Source organism: Epinephelus fuscoguttatus, linkage group LG11 (genome assembly GCF_011397635.1).
Source record: "Epinephelus fuscoguttatus linkage group LG11, E.fuscoguttatus.final_Chr_v1".
In the NCBI taxonomy this organism is placed as follows: domain Eukaryota; kingdom Metazoa; phylum Chordata; class Actinopteri; order Perciformes; family Serranidae; genus Epinephelus; species Epinephelus fuscoguttatus.
Genome location: NC_064762.1, coordinates 28840554 through 28857640, shown reverse-complemented (window position 1 = coordinate 28857640; position 17087 = coordinate 28840554). Strand labels below are relative to the sequence as shown.

General features: G+C 40.8%; 1 protein-coding gene across 1 annotated transcript in view; it reads right to left on the bottom strand.

Moving 5' to 3' along the window:
- afdna (afadin, adherens junction formation factor a) overlaps nt 1–7619 on the bottom strand; it is a 137694-nt gene extending 130075 nt beyond the window's left edge. The window contains 1 exon segment of the mRNA XM_049590976.1: nt 7331–7619. Coding sequence (XP_049446933.1) covers nt 7331–7432 — 102 coding nt within the window. The 5' untranslated portion in view covers nt 7433–7619.
- Between the last annotated feature and the right edge of the window lie 9468 nt (nt 7620–17087).

Sequence of the window (17087 nt, the reverse complement as noted above, 5' to 3'; positions counted from 1 at the left end):
CCAGCGCTAAAATCAACCTGCGTAGTTGTCCCTCCATTGTGACATTACAAAGTGTCACTTTTATCTTGCAAGTGTACTCTTCTTCAACGTTTTGTTTACTTCCTGGATTTTTCCCACATGGAAATTCTGACCAATCAAGAGCAGCTTTCTTGCGCAAGGCATTTGATATGGTCCGCTTGTAAATGCTGCTGTGAGAACACGAACCAACTCCTGGCAATTATGCAACTTTGTAACAAAATAAGTCCCTGATTCGGACCAAAGCAAGACAACTCTTGGTCTGAAAGCACCCTAAGAGCCCGTAAAGATGAAAAAACTTTTCTGTACTTTTGAGGTACTGCAATCAGATTTGTGATCTGAAATGACAAGTGTAAATGGAGCCTACACTCATGTGGGATCTTCCACATACCACGTCTAAGAACGGCAAGACTTTTGATAAAGATGCACACTTGAGCTTTTAGCTGACACCCACCCACCTGGTACTCCAAGTGCAGCAAACTGCATCACAATAAATCCAACCACCATCCTGGCTGGTGATAGTCTCTTTGACCTGCATTAAGAATACCTTCATACATATCATCATTACTGCAGACCAAAACACTTCTTTTACAAGCCTGTCAACTACCGGGTATGTGTGTGTCAGGCAGAGAGGCCTCTTTTGCTGAGCTGCTGTAGTCTGTGATCATCACAGCTACAGCGTTACCATGGTGACGCAGCCAGCCAGCAGCCACATGACATGATGAAAAAAGAGACAGAAAGAGGGAGGGAGGGCATGGCCGATGAACACACAGAGGGACAATGCAAACAGAGATAAATGCACAGAGCGGTCAGCTACTGTGTGTGTGTGTGTGTGTGACCTCATGGTATTGTAGTTGTGGCTGAGGCTAGCAAATCTGTTAACCAGGCCTCCGATGTGCTGCTGCCAAACATGCTGCTACTATCACCAGCTGCTGCTGAGATCAGGTACAATCACCAGGCCGACACTGACCTTTTAGTCAAAGTCAAACACCAAGCGAGTCAACAATCTTTCTCCCTCACTGGTGACGGTGTTGCTTCTTAGCTGTGCACACTTTCTTTTCATTGAGCATTTTGATCATCCATGATGGTCCAAACACTGCACAATTTCCATAGTAAGTGCAATATTCTTTACTTTATTTCTTAGCTTATTCAATCAAAGTCATCTTTGTATACAGACAGGCGTGCTCATGTAAAAACAGGGGTAATCGATATGACAATACCCCCCATGTGACAATATACTGAGCTGAAACAAGAAGTCAATTAACCAATGAGTCGAGTAAACAGAGTTATTTTCAAGCAAAAAATCCAAACATTTGATGGTTCCAGCTTTTCAAATCTGAAGATTTACTGTTTTTTCTTGTCATACAAAGTAAATTGAATATGTTTGAGTTTTGTACTGTTGGTCAGACAAGACAAGACATTTGAATATGTAATCTTGAGCTCTACAAAACTGTGATTGGCATTTTTCACTATTTATCTTACGTGTAACAGACAAGACAATGCTTGTTAAATACATGTAAATTGCTGCCCTAATATAAATGTATCTACAGTCAGAGATTTGCCCATAGCGTTTATATTGAGGCATCTATCCCCTTGTGCTTGTGGGCAATGAAAATGCATGTTAACTTTATATCAGCAGGTTTTTTTATTACTTCTGCATCAATGTGATGGAGGAGTACCTTGATTGACCTGGAAATTAATTTCTGGATTAGACCAAAACTGACATTGCCAGCTGGTTATTTTATCCACACAGTTTCTCAATAGATAAAAAGTTTTATAATAATTTATATCATGACACAGGATTTCATCCATCTCCTGGCCCCAAATAAAACTTAAAATTAGCTCCTGCACCCTGTCAACACTTAGTTGTGGAACAGCTATGATTTGATACCATCACCTCCACGAAGCAGGTACATGGCAAAAAGCAATATTCATACTTTGAAAGGCTGACAACCAATCACAGGGAACATTATATTAATCTTTTAAATGTTTGTAACAGAAAACGGATACCTAGGAAGAGACGGAGAGGATATTCAGGGCCCACCTAGGTAAAGCTTCAAGGATATATCGACTAGTCTAAATGTTTAAAGATGATACTCAATCAATCGGCAACAGCAACAAAATATAACCAATAATGCCAATAAATATCTAAAAAGCATAACAAGGGTTGCTGCACCAAAACATGCCTGTCTTTGTGTATCAACAATAATGTTGGTGCCACTGGTGAAAACGGTTATTCTGGACTACCAGAATCTGGAAATAGCTGGCAACATAAAACTAAATCTGATCACGCATCACTCTGAAAACAACCCAGTCATTCTACCCACACTACAGGAAACCCACTATCTCCACACAACACACACTTCCTGTCCAGTTCCTGCTTCCTGTACAACAGAGGAAAAGGAGGGAGTGGTCGCTGATGTCACAGCGAGTCTGCCTATATGCTGCATTCACATTCCAAAGGAAAGAAAGTGGATGCGAGCTTCCTGCTCATAAAATACCTTTCACCTCAAATTCAGCCAGATGGTGCTACCAGAAAATACTGTTTACCCAAATTTTCATTTCGTGTCGAAGGTTAACTGCTGTTTTTTTGGTTTGTGGTTCAGCCTATCATGACAACTCCCAGCATGACACACTGCCTTTATGATGACAAATAGTTGCTTTCATTGTCTGCCAGCCTACTGTTTTTCCCGGTAGGGAGCAAAAGCAACAATACCACTGCTTTTCTGGCCATGTTTTTCAAATAAGCTGTGAGGAAACTATTGACCAGATGTGCTCACTCCTGCTGTAAATCTGTACCCTTAAGTCTATTCCAAATGTTACAGATCACCCAAGATTCTCAGTCTTTGCACCTCCCTGAGCCACAGCAAGGATGCTAAACTGGATATATCACAGTAAATCAACAAACTGTCATCCTATACAGCCATGCAATACATAGTGAAGCTGAGCAACATTTTGAGAACCATATTTAGACATGTTGGTTGTATTTTTAACCACACAGTTTTCCACCTTACTTTGTTCAGCTACTAAAACCCTTGCCTTTAAAAGAGGCATTCCTAAATGTTCCTTAAATTCAGCCTTCCCCAGTGCATGAATAGTTTATTAAACTAAGCATAAAGGTATGCTCGATCTTCCTCCACGCCTATTAAGCGTGTTGTACAGCACAGTCATAAGCACATGAGGTTACATGAGCTGTTACACTTCACTCCCGCATGTGACACGTGTCATTTTGTCACATCACACAGTAACAGGCAAAGCCGGCTTTCAGAGTTATTGCTGTGTCACCTGCAGGTTTCAGGGAGGCATTAGACATTTTGAGACTAGGTTAAAGATACTAGCATGAGACAATTTCAACAAGCAGACCAAAGTGACACAAAGAGAAATGTCTGAATATCAAAAGTTGTGACTCTCTAAATAAGCAGCACAACAAAGTATATCAGGAAGTTGTAATATTTGAAGACAAGATGTTTGGGTCTGTTCAGCTGAGCAGAATTGATAAAAAGAAAATATCTGTCATACTTCGTTAACCCTGTTCTGTCTCCCAAGCGTGGACGTTTAACTGTGGCCAACTGGAAGTAAATCTATGTAACAGGACAGAACATTTGCTTTAATTTCCAGCTCTGCTAGAACTTAAAAGCCCTATTAAGTCTATTTAAGGCAATTATTCTTTTAAAAGTCGTAATTTTAGAACTGACACTTTTTCTGTCTGTTTTTCACACCACAGCGAGAATGTACGCAAAGTTAATAACTCAATATATAATAATATTTGGCAGCCTATGAAGATTTAGCAGTGGAGCTCATGTGGTGATGAAGAAGGCCTTGTTTCCAGGCAGGATCAATCAAGAACCGGACGGACAAAAAAGCTGCTGTTCTCATTTTATACTATAAGCCTCTCCTGTGTTGCTCAGAAAAAGTCACAAAAACCTTAGGTCAGCACTCAGGGCTGGAGCAGGAGTACGAAGCTGTCTTACCTGCATCACATAAATAAAGGCACAGTTCAACGGATCTGACTCTTGCCTAAACTCAAATCCTTTGCTGATAAGAAACACAGACACGTTCCTATCTGAGGAAAATCACACTTACATACAGGAAGCACCCTCATCATTTAACCACAACTTCAGACGGCCCCTGTCGGGGAAAATGTCAACACAATAGGCTATACATCCGACCTGCCTGATAAACGACAATGTTACATGTAATTACTGGCTTAAATGGTATTGCCGGCTAATTACAACAGTCACAGCCACGTCCTTGTGCCTAATTGTACTGCTGAATACACACTGCCTGACCAGTGAGTGAATGCTGAAAGTACTCGTGTAAGGTGATATGAATCATCCACACTCCATCACTTATCTTGCACTGTATACAAGGTCTGCTTGTCCTGTGCAATGTGTGTTAGTATTCACTGTTTGTGTTTTAGATATGTGCCGCCAACATTTTTGTTTACGGCTTGTTTAGCCTCAAGCGGCCAGTGAAGCAAAGCTCGTAAAGTAGAATAAACAAACTCACACGCAGGGTTAAATATCGAGAACTGTCTCTGAATGTATGAAAACCAACACCTCCTTCAGAAACTTGCTTTTCTTTTCTTCCCATCAGCTTCTGAAATGCGGCTTTGGATCTACTGCGCTCCATATCAAGTTATATAAGTTATATTTAGGACAATCTTGACAACATCTTTTCCCTTATGCACAGCTTTCCAAGCACAAGGAACTGCTGGTATCAGTTGTCAACATTCAAACTTTCATGCACATGAAACCTTGTGTTTTGGGGAGGATTCGTGCAGATGCTACAGACTGAGCTCACAGTCCTATAAAAAGAGCAACACAGCACTCTTCAAACACGACTGAGACCATCATTTCTGTGTGACACGTTGCTGTTATTCAGCCACTATATTGTGAATGGCAACAACTAAACCAGAAGCTGTGCTCACAGGTGTGTAAAACATGAAGACAACTTATAAGAATGTGTTTTAACATAAACACAGTACGTCCGCACCACCAAAACGTACGAGGATTATATAAATTAACAAAACTCTGTCTGGACAATGTGAACCTAGACAGCCTGAATACAAAAGTGAAGCAATGTAAACTTTCCCACAATCTTTTTATCCAAACAGAACAAACTGTTAGTGTGATTGCATCCGAATTCCACTACATCTATTGTGCTGCATCTTTTAAGCCTGGTGTTCACTGAATTCTGCCTATGGTGAGTCCCCACGTGACACGAGTACCTCTTACGTTATAATGAGCCCCACCACAAGTCCCACAGCGGGACTTATTCAGTTTGGGTTGCAAGATTAAAAAGTTTGAGGACCTTTGCTCCAGACTAATCAGCCATCCATGGCTAATCTAATCACACGAATGATCTCACCGCTCTCCATGGCAGTTTGGTCTGAAATTAAGAAATTAGACATCGTCAATTATCAGATATGCTGACTCTATGTGGTGAATCAACTCTAAATTCAGTGTTAATCAGAGACCACACTGTAAAATATAGTGACAAACGCAGCTCATTTTGTGCACAGCTACACTCACGAACAGTCTAGACAGTGTGAAGGACACTTGTGCAGCTTGGGGGCTCTACCAGCTGACATATGGGTGGGGTGTGGCGTGGCAAGGAAAGGCCATGCATCTGCCTACATTTAATCATGTTCTACTGGACTAAACTGGCAACGCCGAGGCAATACTTCTTGTACAGTGAGAGAATTACAGCCGAGAGAACTTCTGGACTGGGTTAATCATTCCTCACAGAATGAAGAGGTTGTGTGTGCAGTACGCACAACCCTGGTCAGCGGCTGGCCAGCTTCAATCCTGATAAATTAATCGGCTCAAGACGAGGAGAGGGGACCCTATGGCCCCCCTACACCCTTATCCAAGGAGGGGTGGGGGTGGGCTGCCCGCCTAAAAAACACTGCAGCTGACGCAACCATGGTCATAGCTATAAATCAAACCTACTCAGGCATGAGATGCACTAGTTAAAGGGTAAAGATAGATGGTTATTGACTAACTCCCTAAGGACTTGAAACATCACCAAGCCCTTGCTGCTCTCTGGTAGCTAGCTAGCTAAAGCCTGCAGGGAGGAGTTTCTTACCCTGTCATGTTATTAGTAAACAACCACAACCTGGGTCCAGACGGGCGATTTAATTACTCCACTGCTCCTCAATATGTTGCAGGGTCAAATTATTGCTGGTCAAACAAGCAGCTTGCATCAAGCTAGCTAGTGTAAGGACAATGCAGGGCGACATGACATGGTCTGTGTGTTGCACTGGCAGGGAGATTGTGTTATGGTTTTTGTAAGGCTGGCAGCATCAGTGCCTTGAGTGCCCTACCTGATGTAAGCATTTACGCCCAGCTTGTTGCTAATACTTTAAGCTTTTATCTATTTGCCCTGCGTATCAAACAACCTCACCGTGTTACTGGGTTTGTCAGCCATTGCAGACACTGCTGCAAGCTCGCTACAAGAGCAATACACACAGCTAACAATGGCATAGCTGGATATATTACAACTTTGGTTTCTTCATTAAATACCAATGCTGTGTGGTATATAAAAATACCACTAGTTAGGCTTGCCGGTTTCTTCCATTTAACGCAGAGGCAGGGTACAGGTTTGCTCTACAGGTAATGTGCTTGCTAACTAGCTAGCTAGCCCCGATACGTGCCGTTCCCTCTTGTATTGGAGATAACAACACGCCAAACTCCATTCAAAATCTGGCAATTCAGTGTCGCCTCTCTTATCGCGCACGTAAACGTTTCTGAGAATATACCAGAATATGTTTAATTAATCACTGGTATCAACCTCAAAATTCGGCATATTTATAATGCACAAAGCACAAGCTGGTTCTGTATACTGTCAACTTTGAGAATTACTCCTACTGTGTAGCTACTAGCTACAAACATACAGTTGTGGGCGGTAGCTAGGAGCTAGCTAACGTTACGCTACGGTGGAATGTTTCTAAAATAAAGGGTTTTATCTTAACATGGCGCTAATTTGTAGACAAATATTTAATTTGCCTGTTTGGTCGATATAAAGGCTCAAATGTGTATTAAATGTCAAAAGCCTCATGTTGTATAATGTGTGTTTATGACGACATAGTAAAATCGCCAGATTTTTCAATGGAGTTTGGCATTCGTTTCCTCCATGCACGTACGGGGACTTACCACCGAGTAAACCAAGTAAACCACGCTGCCCACAACAGCTTGGCTTTCAACATTTCCCAGCCAAGTGTCAGCCAGTGGTAGCTTTAAGGTCTCCCATGCACCCAGGAGAGGGCCTGCGGGTCCGCGGCCTCTCCTTCTACTCCGGGGTGGTCTCCTACCTCTGTGGGCCGGCTGATCTCGAACAGGTCGAGCCGGTTGGCGTTCCAGTGGTTGATGATGTCGGCCAGTTTCCTCCTCTCCTCCTCCCTGCTCCCCGACATGGTGGACAGCCTTTCTGACCCTCTCCGAGCGTCTGAACTGTAGAGTAAAACTTCCCGTAACGTTAGTCCACAGGAGAAAGAAACCGCCGCCACACAAGCCAAAAGCTCAGGTCTGCCGTTTTTATCGCCGGTACTTTGCGCGGTCCGTGTCTCTCTGCTCACCGACCGACCTGCTGTCTGATCTGTTTCTGCTTCGCGCTCCCGGTGCGACTCTGCGCGCTCACGACACACTCTGAGTGCGTGTCCGTGCACGCGCAAAGCGGTTAACTGTTTGAGGCCCAATGAATGTGATTCATGACGCTGCTTTTTTTAATGCTCTCTGGTGTATAGGGTTAATCATAAGTATTAGTGTAGTAAGCAGGATGACGTCAGTGTTAATTAAGCCCCTCATTTTTAAGCTTCTAACAGATTAGTTTTACTAATGTGATTAAATTAATGTTCAATCAACCAATTATTTTATTCTAAGAAAATTCTGAGATAAATCCCACGCCATATTCTTTCCTTTGTTTATTTATTATTTTTTATTATTTAATTTCGTTAAAAAATACGATGAATTATGAAAGGATGTGTGTGTAGCCTACATAAATACATTCACAAAAATTCAAACACACTTTTACTTAACTTTAACTTAACTTTAATTTTAATTTTAAGCAAACAAAAGCTTGTGTGTGCAGGGTAGTAAGATAAACACTTAAAGAGTTATCCTGAAAACTAGACAGAAGTACATTAAATAATAATATGGCATAGGAAGACTGCAACAAAATAAAGAAAACAAAGAAAAAAGAAAAAAAGAAATATATAGTCAACATATACAGATATGTAACACTTATTTCCCATACCCAATTTCTCATTGGTCAGTGTATGTTTGTTTTTTTATTCTACCTAATAATACAAATATATTTTTGTATGTTAATAGGTTGTCAGACTTCCTTTGCCTAATTCAACTCAACTATATATATAGCACCTTTCATACAAACATGCATCCTAAAGTGCTTCACATGGCAAAACTGGAATGATGAAGACACAAAACAATAAAATATCAAAAAAGCAAACCAACCAAAACAGAACAAACTATCAAAAAAGATTATTAACACTCCATAGAATAAAAAGAGAATGAATAAATAAATAGAATAAAAATAAACAGGAGTGATTTAAAAAAAAAAAAAAAAGGTGGAAACCAATGGTTAAAACTTAAAAATCAAGACTGTAATGTTACTCCACATTAAAAGCCAGACAAAACAATAGGTCTTTAATAAGGTAATAAAAGGCAATAAATAATAAAAGGTCCTAAATAAAACACACTTGCCCAAGTATTCAGGGAAAAAGAAAAGGCAGCGAATACTAATTTGGCCTGGCCTGTATGGTCTAAAAAAAAGTGCAATGTAGAGTTTATTCTCCTTTTCTGGGGGTTGATAGCTTCACACTATAACAAGTAATACACTGGTAGAACATTTCCATGGTGGTTGTTTGCTCCAGCGTTATCATTCAGGGGTAATATATTGTTTTAATCATGCCTAATCATACAATAGAACAGAATAGTGACAGAATAAATGCGTAGGCCATCTGGGACCATTTTGTTGTACAATCATAGCCTACCAGTCAAAGCTCATTACAGTAAACATGTAATTTTCAGGATGATACTGAATTTCTCTCAGTTACCCAATCAGAGATGTTTCCCTGTCAAAAAGTGGGAGAGCAGCATACTTTGTGTTCTCTGTTGTCATATTGTCTCTATAATTCAGTCCTCAATTCAGCCAGCAGGTGCTGAATGCCACACACTACTGCCAAGTCCCTCTGTCCAACACACACACACACACACACACACACACACACACACACACTTCATTGTAAACTGACAAGTTTATGAAGCAAACACAGGCATCTCAACACAAGTATGTCTGTCTATCTATACTACACTTACAATCATAAGCATTTCAGTTGATCATAAAATCTCAAATTTGTACTTAAAAAGCAGCAAAATTAGTCTGCAAATGGGAAATTCGAGACATTTTGAAAAATTAAATGCAACAACTCATTAGTCACTTCATGGTCCCCAGAGGATGAATCCAAATGGTTTTCATTAGCCTCTGACTTATCCTCTAGCGCCACCATGAGATTGTCATTTGTGATTCTGAGCGAAACACCCTGACAGATTGTCATGAAATTTGGTTCAGACATTCATTCACATTCAAGCTCCATTTCCACACAGCAGTACAATGCAGTTCAGTTCGGTACACTTGTTTTCACTTTCCACTGTGAAAAGTTGTGGATGGTACCAATGGAACCGTTCCGTACGTCCTCATTTTTGGTCCCCTCTCTGTTGGGGTGCCTAGCACACACATCTGGTACTAAAAGGTGGAGCTGTGAACACTGCAGTCTGTTGATTGGTCAATAGCGGACAGTCACTCTGCTCTGGGCTGAGCTGTAGCTGGTTTTGAGGCTCATGTAACCACTGTTCATACCATGGAGAGTTTTACATATGTTAACAGACTGTAACTATAAAATGAAAGGATGTTATGCTGCCTCTTGCAGCAGTTGTAGTTGGAGAAAAATAATTCACTGGGCCATCTGCTGGCGACTTTTAAGGTGGAACGTTAACTTGTTCCTTTAGCATAATTTTTTCCACGATACAAATATAGTAGTATTGATTCTATTGTCTTAATTTGTCAACTTCAGAATGTTAATTTCTGGAAAATTTTTAAAACAAACATACGATGCTGTGCTATGAGCAAAAGGAAATTTCTCACCCCAGAGACATTTTTTTCCTTGTTTCAGGAAATAAGGGGAATTTTGAAACTAAATCACAATTGTTTTTGATGACTTTTTTTGGCAGTATTTTCCCCTTACCTCAGCACACACACACACACACACACACACACACACACACACACACCCTATCTAACTGGATGGGATGGATGAGCCATTGTCAGCAGTCCGTCCTAACTGATAACTGCAAGACTTTTTCCTTCCTGTTGAAACACTAAAACATAATCAGCTTGGTTTCCTGTTTGTGTGTGTTAACTATCTGTTGTTGGATGTAATGGTCCAGTGTGTGTGTGTGTGTGTGTGTGTGTGTGTAAATGAGCGACAGAATCCTCCATCTATGTTAACACCAGCTTTTTATTAACACACAACTGTCAGTGACTCTGAAAGGTCACCAAAATATCGGGCAGATATGTGTGAAATGTCAGGAATACAGCGGTGATCACATCTACAGAAATAGCCGTGATGCAGCGGCGTGGTTAGTCATGTAGGCCTCCCACCTCCTCTGCCAGACAGGGCGAGGAACAGTAGCCCCGGCTTCTTATAAGCACATTAGTCACTGTGACTGAATTTGTGGGTGTTGGTGTATAATGGATGAGTGCTGTGATGACATCATGTGTGAATAATGAATGAAAAATGGGCTTTTATCAGAGCAGCTGATCTAACTGTAAACAGTAGATTAAAGATCACATCACACATAATTGTTGCTATATTTAATTTCTTCAAAATAAATCCGAGGAATTAGATTGGTGTCTAAGAAAAAAGACTTCAAATTTATTCAAGTACTTGTTGCTTTACACATCTCTTAAGCTACATTTCAGAGGGACATATCTTTCTTTTGACTCCCCTTCATTGATCTGGCAACTGTAGTTATTACACTTGACAGATAAAGATTTTAAGATGAAGATAAAACACATGGCACTCTTATAAAATACATGATTAAAACCAGTGATTTCCAACCTTTTTGACTTGTGGTTCCTTACATGAAAGCAGCATCTAGTTTCAGATGTTTACAACTTGTTAGCTGATTCACCAAAGAGTAAATTTCCCCTCCGAACCTCTCCGATGGTTTCATTTAAATGACTGATCAAAGCCCTGAGAGATAAGACTCTCTGATATGTCATCAAAGACACAAAGATTTGAGAAACGTCCAGAAAATTTCATATAAACTTGTTAAACAGAACTTTGTTTTTTGTTTACGTCTTGCCTCATTAATTGTCACATGATCCCTCAGACTTATCTTGTGACTCTTTAAAGTGGCACTGACCCCTAGATTGGGAACTGCCGAATAAAGTAAAAAAAAGAGTGCTATGTATACACTCACTGGCCCCTTTATTAGGTACACCTGTTCAACTGCTCCTTAACGCAGCAACTCATTGCATTCAGGCATGTAGACATGCTCAAGACGACACGCTTTGAACGTGGCATGGTTGTTGGTGCCAGACGGGCTGGTCTGAGTGTTTCAGAAACTGCTGATCTACTGGGATTTTCACTCACAACCATCTCTAGGGTTTACAGAGGATGGTCCGACAAAGAGAAAACATCCAGTGAGCAGCAGTTCTCTGGGTGACAATGCCTTGTTGATGCCAGAGGTCAGAGGAGAACGGCCAGACTGGTTCAAGATGATAGAAAGGCAACAGTAACTCAAATAACCACTCGTTACAACCAAGGTATGCAGAAGACCATTTCTGAATGAACAACACGTCAATCAAACCTTGAAGCAGATGGGCTACAGCAGCAGAAGACCACACCAGGTGCCACTCCTGTCAGCTAACAACAGGACACTGAGGCTACACTTCACACAGACTCACCAAAACTGGACAATAGAAGATTGGAAAAACATTGCCTGGTCTGATGAGTCTGGATTTCTGCTGCCACATTCAGATGGTAGGGTCAGAGTTTGGTGTAAACAACATGAAAGCATGGATCCATCCTGCCTTGTATCAACGGTTCAGGCTGCTGCTGCTGGTGGTGTAATGGTGTGGGGGATATTTTCTTGGCACACTTTGGGCCCCTTAGTACCAACTGAGCATGGTTTAACACCACAGCCTACCTGAGTATTGTTGCTGACCGTGTCCATCCCTTTATGACCACAGTGCACCCATCTTCTGATGGCTACTTCCAGCAGGATAACGCACCATGTCACAAAGCTCAAATCATCTCAAACTGGTTTCTTGAGCATGACGATGAGTTCACTGTACTCCAATGGCCTCCACAGTCACCAAATCTCAATCCAATAGAGCACCTTTGGGATGTGGTGGAACAGGAGATTCACATCATGAGAGAATTAAGGCAGTTCTGAAGGCCAAAAAGGGTCCAGCCTGGCAGTAGCAAAGTGTGCCTAATAAGGTGGCCAGTAAGTATACAACCTAATATATGATAATATATCAGAACAAGCACTTTTAATCAATTGATTCTGCTGCAAATACTTAGTCTTGCATGCAGGGCTTGCTGTAAAATGGAGTGTTAAGTTTAGATTGTTGTATTTGCACTCTCTAAAGAAAGCTGCTGGTGAGAGGATGTGTGAGTAGCTGAACTCATCTGACATCAAGAGCAGAAGTGAGAAACCGCAACAGGAAACCAACTTCACCAGATAGCCTTGCCACTTCCTGTATCTGTGATGTTGTCACTGCTTCAGTCACCACACACACACACACACACACACACACACACACACACACACTCCATGGTCACAGAGAGGAATCGCACTGATTGTTACAAATCTGTTCTGATAAACAGCCACTGACATCATCTGGTTCTTTGAATTTCACACACTAAGAGATGAGAATCACATGTTGGTTAAACACTTATCAATTATTTTGTCTCCTACTCTGACCGTAACAAGCCTCTCTTATCTGCTAGTTCTTTAAATAAATGATGGTAACAGTAAGGCATGCAGTGTGTTCTCCTTATCTTACAGTAACAAGCAAAACTTTCTGGTTGTAAAAAGCACAGAACTTAGATTAAAGTTAACGCAAACATAGTCTACAGACAAAATAGCAAAAGCTATCAACACAAGCAAACATTTGATAATGGACTTCTAAAGAAGCGGCTCAGCACTTAATCACAAGGGTAGAGAACAATATGGTCATCAGCCTCAGTGTAAGTACAAGCAAAACTACATGGAACAAAACAATACGATTTGAAAAGAGGAAGCTGGCTGCGGAGTGAACTCATCAAAACGAGGAAATGGCAAGGTGAGCCAAAAGCAGCTTGTTAGGCTGAAAATATGTTAAGGGAAATGATTTGTTTAAAAGAACTCAATAACCCAAAACACAACCAAAGTGAAGTACACATGATATCCTCTGGGTTAAGATATAAAAACAGGTGGGTCTCAGTGCAATTTAAAAGGTAATTTTCCGTTAAATGGCAAAAAAAACATAGTTTATAGACCCTTTTTTGGGTCTATTTTTGGGGGAACATTTTTGGCTTGCAACTGAGCAACTTTCATATGAATGAACGGCATCCTGCCTCCAATGCTGTGCTCAGGTCTCTTTATACATCCAAGAAGTACAGTCTATGGATTATATATAAAGATGGACGACAAAGTGAAGCCAAAGCAATCTTATTGCTCCCTGTTGGCTGGCTGTAGTATAGTGGTGTGTTCGTTTTGTACTCGGAGGTCAGAAGCCAGAAGTGGGAATGACGTCACCTCCGAGTTGACAACAGTTTTTGCATTCTAGTAGACAATGGTGGACAATTCGGAAAAAAACATGGACGCCCCCAAGAAAGCCTTTGTTGCCCTTGCACTTTCGAAGTTTAGACAGCTTCAAAACCATCATGCACTCCAACTGATGAATGCTGCAGAAGAGGCTGACCTAATGTAAAACAAATAAGATAAAATTGCTATAAACAGTACTTTAGCAGAGTGTTTACTCACTATGTATGTGACTGGCAGCCATCTTGAATTCGTAAGTCAGGGTTGATGCGGTTGCTCCGAGTTTCCGAGTTGGAAATCCGATCTCAGGGTGCATTCGATTTTAAACTTCCGACTGGGAACTTGGAATTTCCGACTTCTAAATACAAAACAAATGCACCATAGGTCCTAATCTATGCGCCCTCTATGTTAGTGAATGGGATATGAGCCAAAGTAAGAAACATCAAAGTATCTGTCATATATATTTTCCCCAAAGATGCTTTCTGTCATTTTAGGCAGTTCTTATCATGCCGCTGTATGCTCAAGGGTTTGTTTCTCTGAAAAGTTTGGTTTTAACTAGTTATCTGATGCTATATAAAGGGCGCATGATATCATGATTGACAGGACGTTGATACAGCGGCTCCACCCCTTGATCACTACTGAGCAGACTCTGGCTCCAAATGATGTCACAAGTGCAAGATGGCAGCGGCCGTATCTGGGATATTTTGGCTTCATTTTAATACAGTGGGAGAAGGTTGAAATGCATTGTCCATCTTAATATCAAGTCTATGGTACAGCCTCACAGAGCTGCTTGCATAGCTGTGGACCTTTACCTGTTTAGCATTTGTGTCAAATTTCAGTTGTCACATGCATCCAGACTTACCATCGTAATTTTTTTATGTCAACGAGCTGAGTGGAATGAGACCTGACCTCCTCACTTTTGTACTTTATCATGTGTTCATGAGCTGGAATGCTCAGTCTCAGGCCACTCACCATAATTTATCATCATATGTGTGAGCGCATGATGTGTCACTTTAAAGGCATTGAATTTATTGTTGTCATGGTGGATGGCCACCTTTTTAATCATGAAATCTATACTCTGCTGTGGAGGCAGTGTTTGGTCAAGAGAGCCCAATAATAAAAATTGATGAATCAAGGTGGAGAAGAAGGAAAGAAGAGATATAAAAAGCCTGTCAGAAAAGGTGATGAAAAGATAGAAGTCTTAGAGGAGATGAGGAATGAGGAGGATATGTGGTGCGAGGAGTATCAGACTGAATGTGACCTCATGTGACGTCTTGTGAAATGTTCTTTGATGATGATCGACTGTATGTTTGACCTGCAGCTCCAGGTCTCTATTCTCAAACACAAAGGCACAGATTATACTCCAAATTTCAGACTTAATTTGACCCTATCAGACCTTTCGTTTAACAACCAGCAACGCTGGCATAATCTTTATCCCACTGATTTCTGGGGGAAGTGAGAATGTCTTCAAGCAGTGAAGATTTAAGTAACCCAGGTTATCACGAGTAGAAAGATAAGAGAGGCAAACGTCAAAACTTTGACGTCATAAGTGCTTAGATAGTTATTGCATGGAGAGAAAGAAGATTCTGGATTGAATGAAAAATCAGCTTTTCCTCTTTAAGACACATGTGAAATACTAAACTTAACAGGGGGATAAAATAAACTACACTAGGGGCAGCAGAAGGGAGACTGTACATGATGTGCAGCATTAGTACATTAAAACCATATTTTCACTCTTTGTTGCAGACATACAGATAGTTTTGATTTTATTTGTTATCTCCCTTCACTCCATTACAACAGAGGTAAAAGGAGTTCAATTTGTTGTGCTCAACGTGCTGACAATGTTATTTTCAACAACTACACATGCAAAATGTCACATAGTGCTGCAGGAATCAGTCCTAAAACCTGGAAATGAGTTAGCAATTTATCACTCTCAGTTCTCTTGTCTTAAGGTCAATGGTTTTTTTGAATATGTTTTTGGTTAGAGGCCTGAAATAAGGTCTGTGGTTAACACAAGTTTAAGAGACTTTTGTTCTGTGACATAAAATACAACAGTAAATACCCCCCTTGTGAATTCTGAAGCTTTTAAGTTTCTTTAAAAAAAGGCGGTTGCTAACAAGGGGCTAAATCAGACTACAGAATGTCATCATGCCAAACAGAGCTTTACAATGTCGTGGTGGTAGTGATGTTGAAGTTATGCAACCATGCAGTTTGTTCATAGCCTGGTGATTGCATTTATGCTCCAAAAATCTTAAAAGGCAGGACATGATGTCAAGCTCAGCTCACATCTCAGCTACATCAGCTGATCTCAAACAGCCCAATCAAGTGATGGAAGAGCTGATTGATGGAAGGGAGTCAGCTGATAGATCACATGATTCCTATCTATGCAACCAATTGGCGAATCTCATTCAGGGAGTCCTATTTAAACTGCTCTGGTCTGCCTACTGTTGCTGCTTCGTCCAGAGACGGTTGCGCACTCTGCCTTAAGGCTTTCCATGTAGGCGCATGGAAGGGCAGGGAGGTGTGGTCTCTCTGCCTTAAGGCTTTCCACAAAGGCATGTGAAAGGGGCTTTCTGCACAGGCCTAGGAAGAGAGCCCCCAGAACAGAGCCATACCACCAAATGTAATATTGCAAATGGACATTAAGTTTTCTTTGACTAAAGCGGTCCTGACTGAACTTATTTTCTGCAATAATTCAAAATCCAATGGAAAAATACCATTGGTGTTCTTGTCGAGAAAACAAGGGCGATGCTAATTTTCAGGCTTACAACATTGCTGCAGCACTCTACGAGAGAAACAATAGTTAATTCATGCTCAACAGTTTTCAAGTAAATCGTCTCCTTGGTACAATACATCAAGCAAAACCAAATTAAAATGTAGTATAATATTGTATAGTATAGCCTAATTTGTTTGTTTACAACACCTGATGGATAAGTTTGAAATTTTTAGAAATAAGCATATTTGTGTTCTTATGAATTAGAAGATAAAACTGATATTGCTGTTATAGCTGTACTGTAGTCTGAATATGAAGCTACAGCCAACAGCCGACTAGCTTAGCTTATTGTAGCGTAAAGACTACAAGCTGGGGGAAACAGCTAAACTAAGCTAACCATCTCTTGGTTTCAGCATCATCTTTAACAGACACACGAGCATGATATCAATCTTCTCATCTCACTCTTGACAAGAAAGCTAAAAAGTCTCCAAAATATATAGAAAAATTAAAAAAGTAATCAT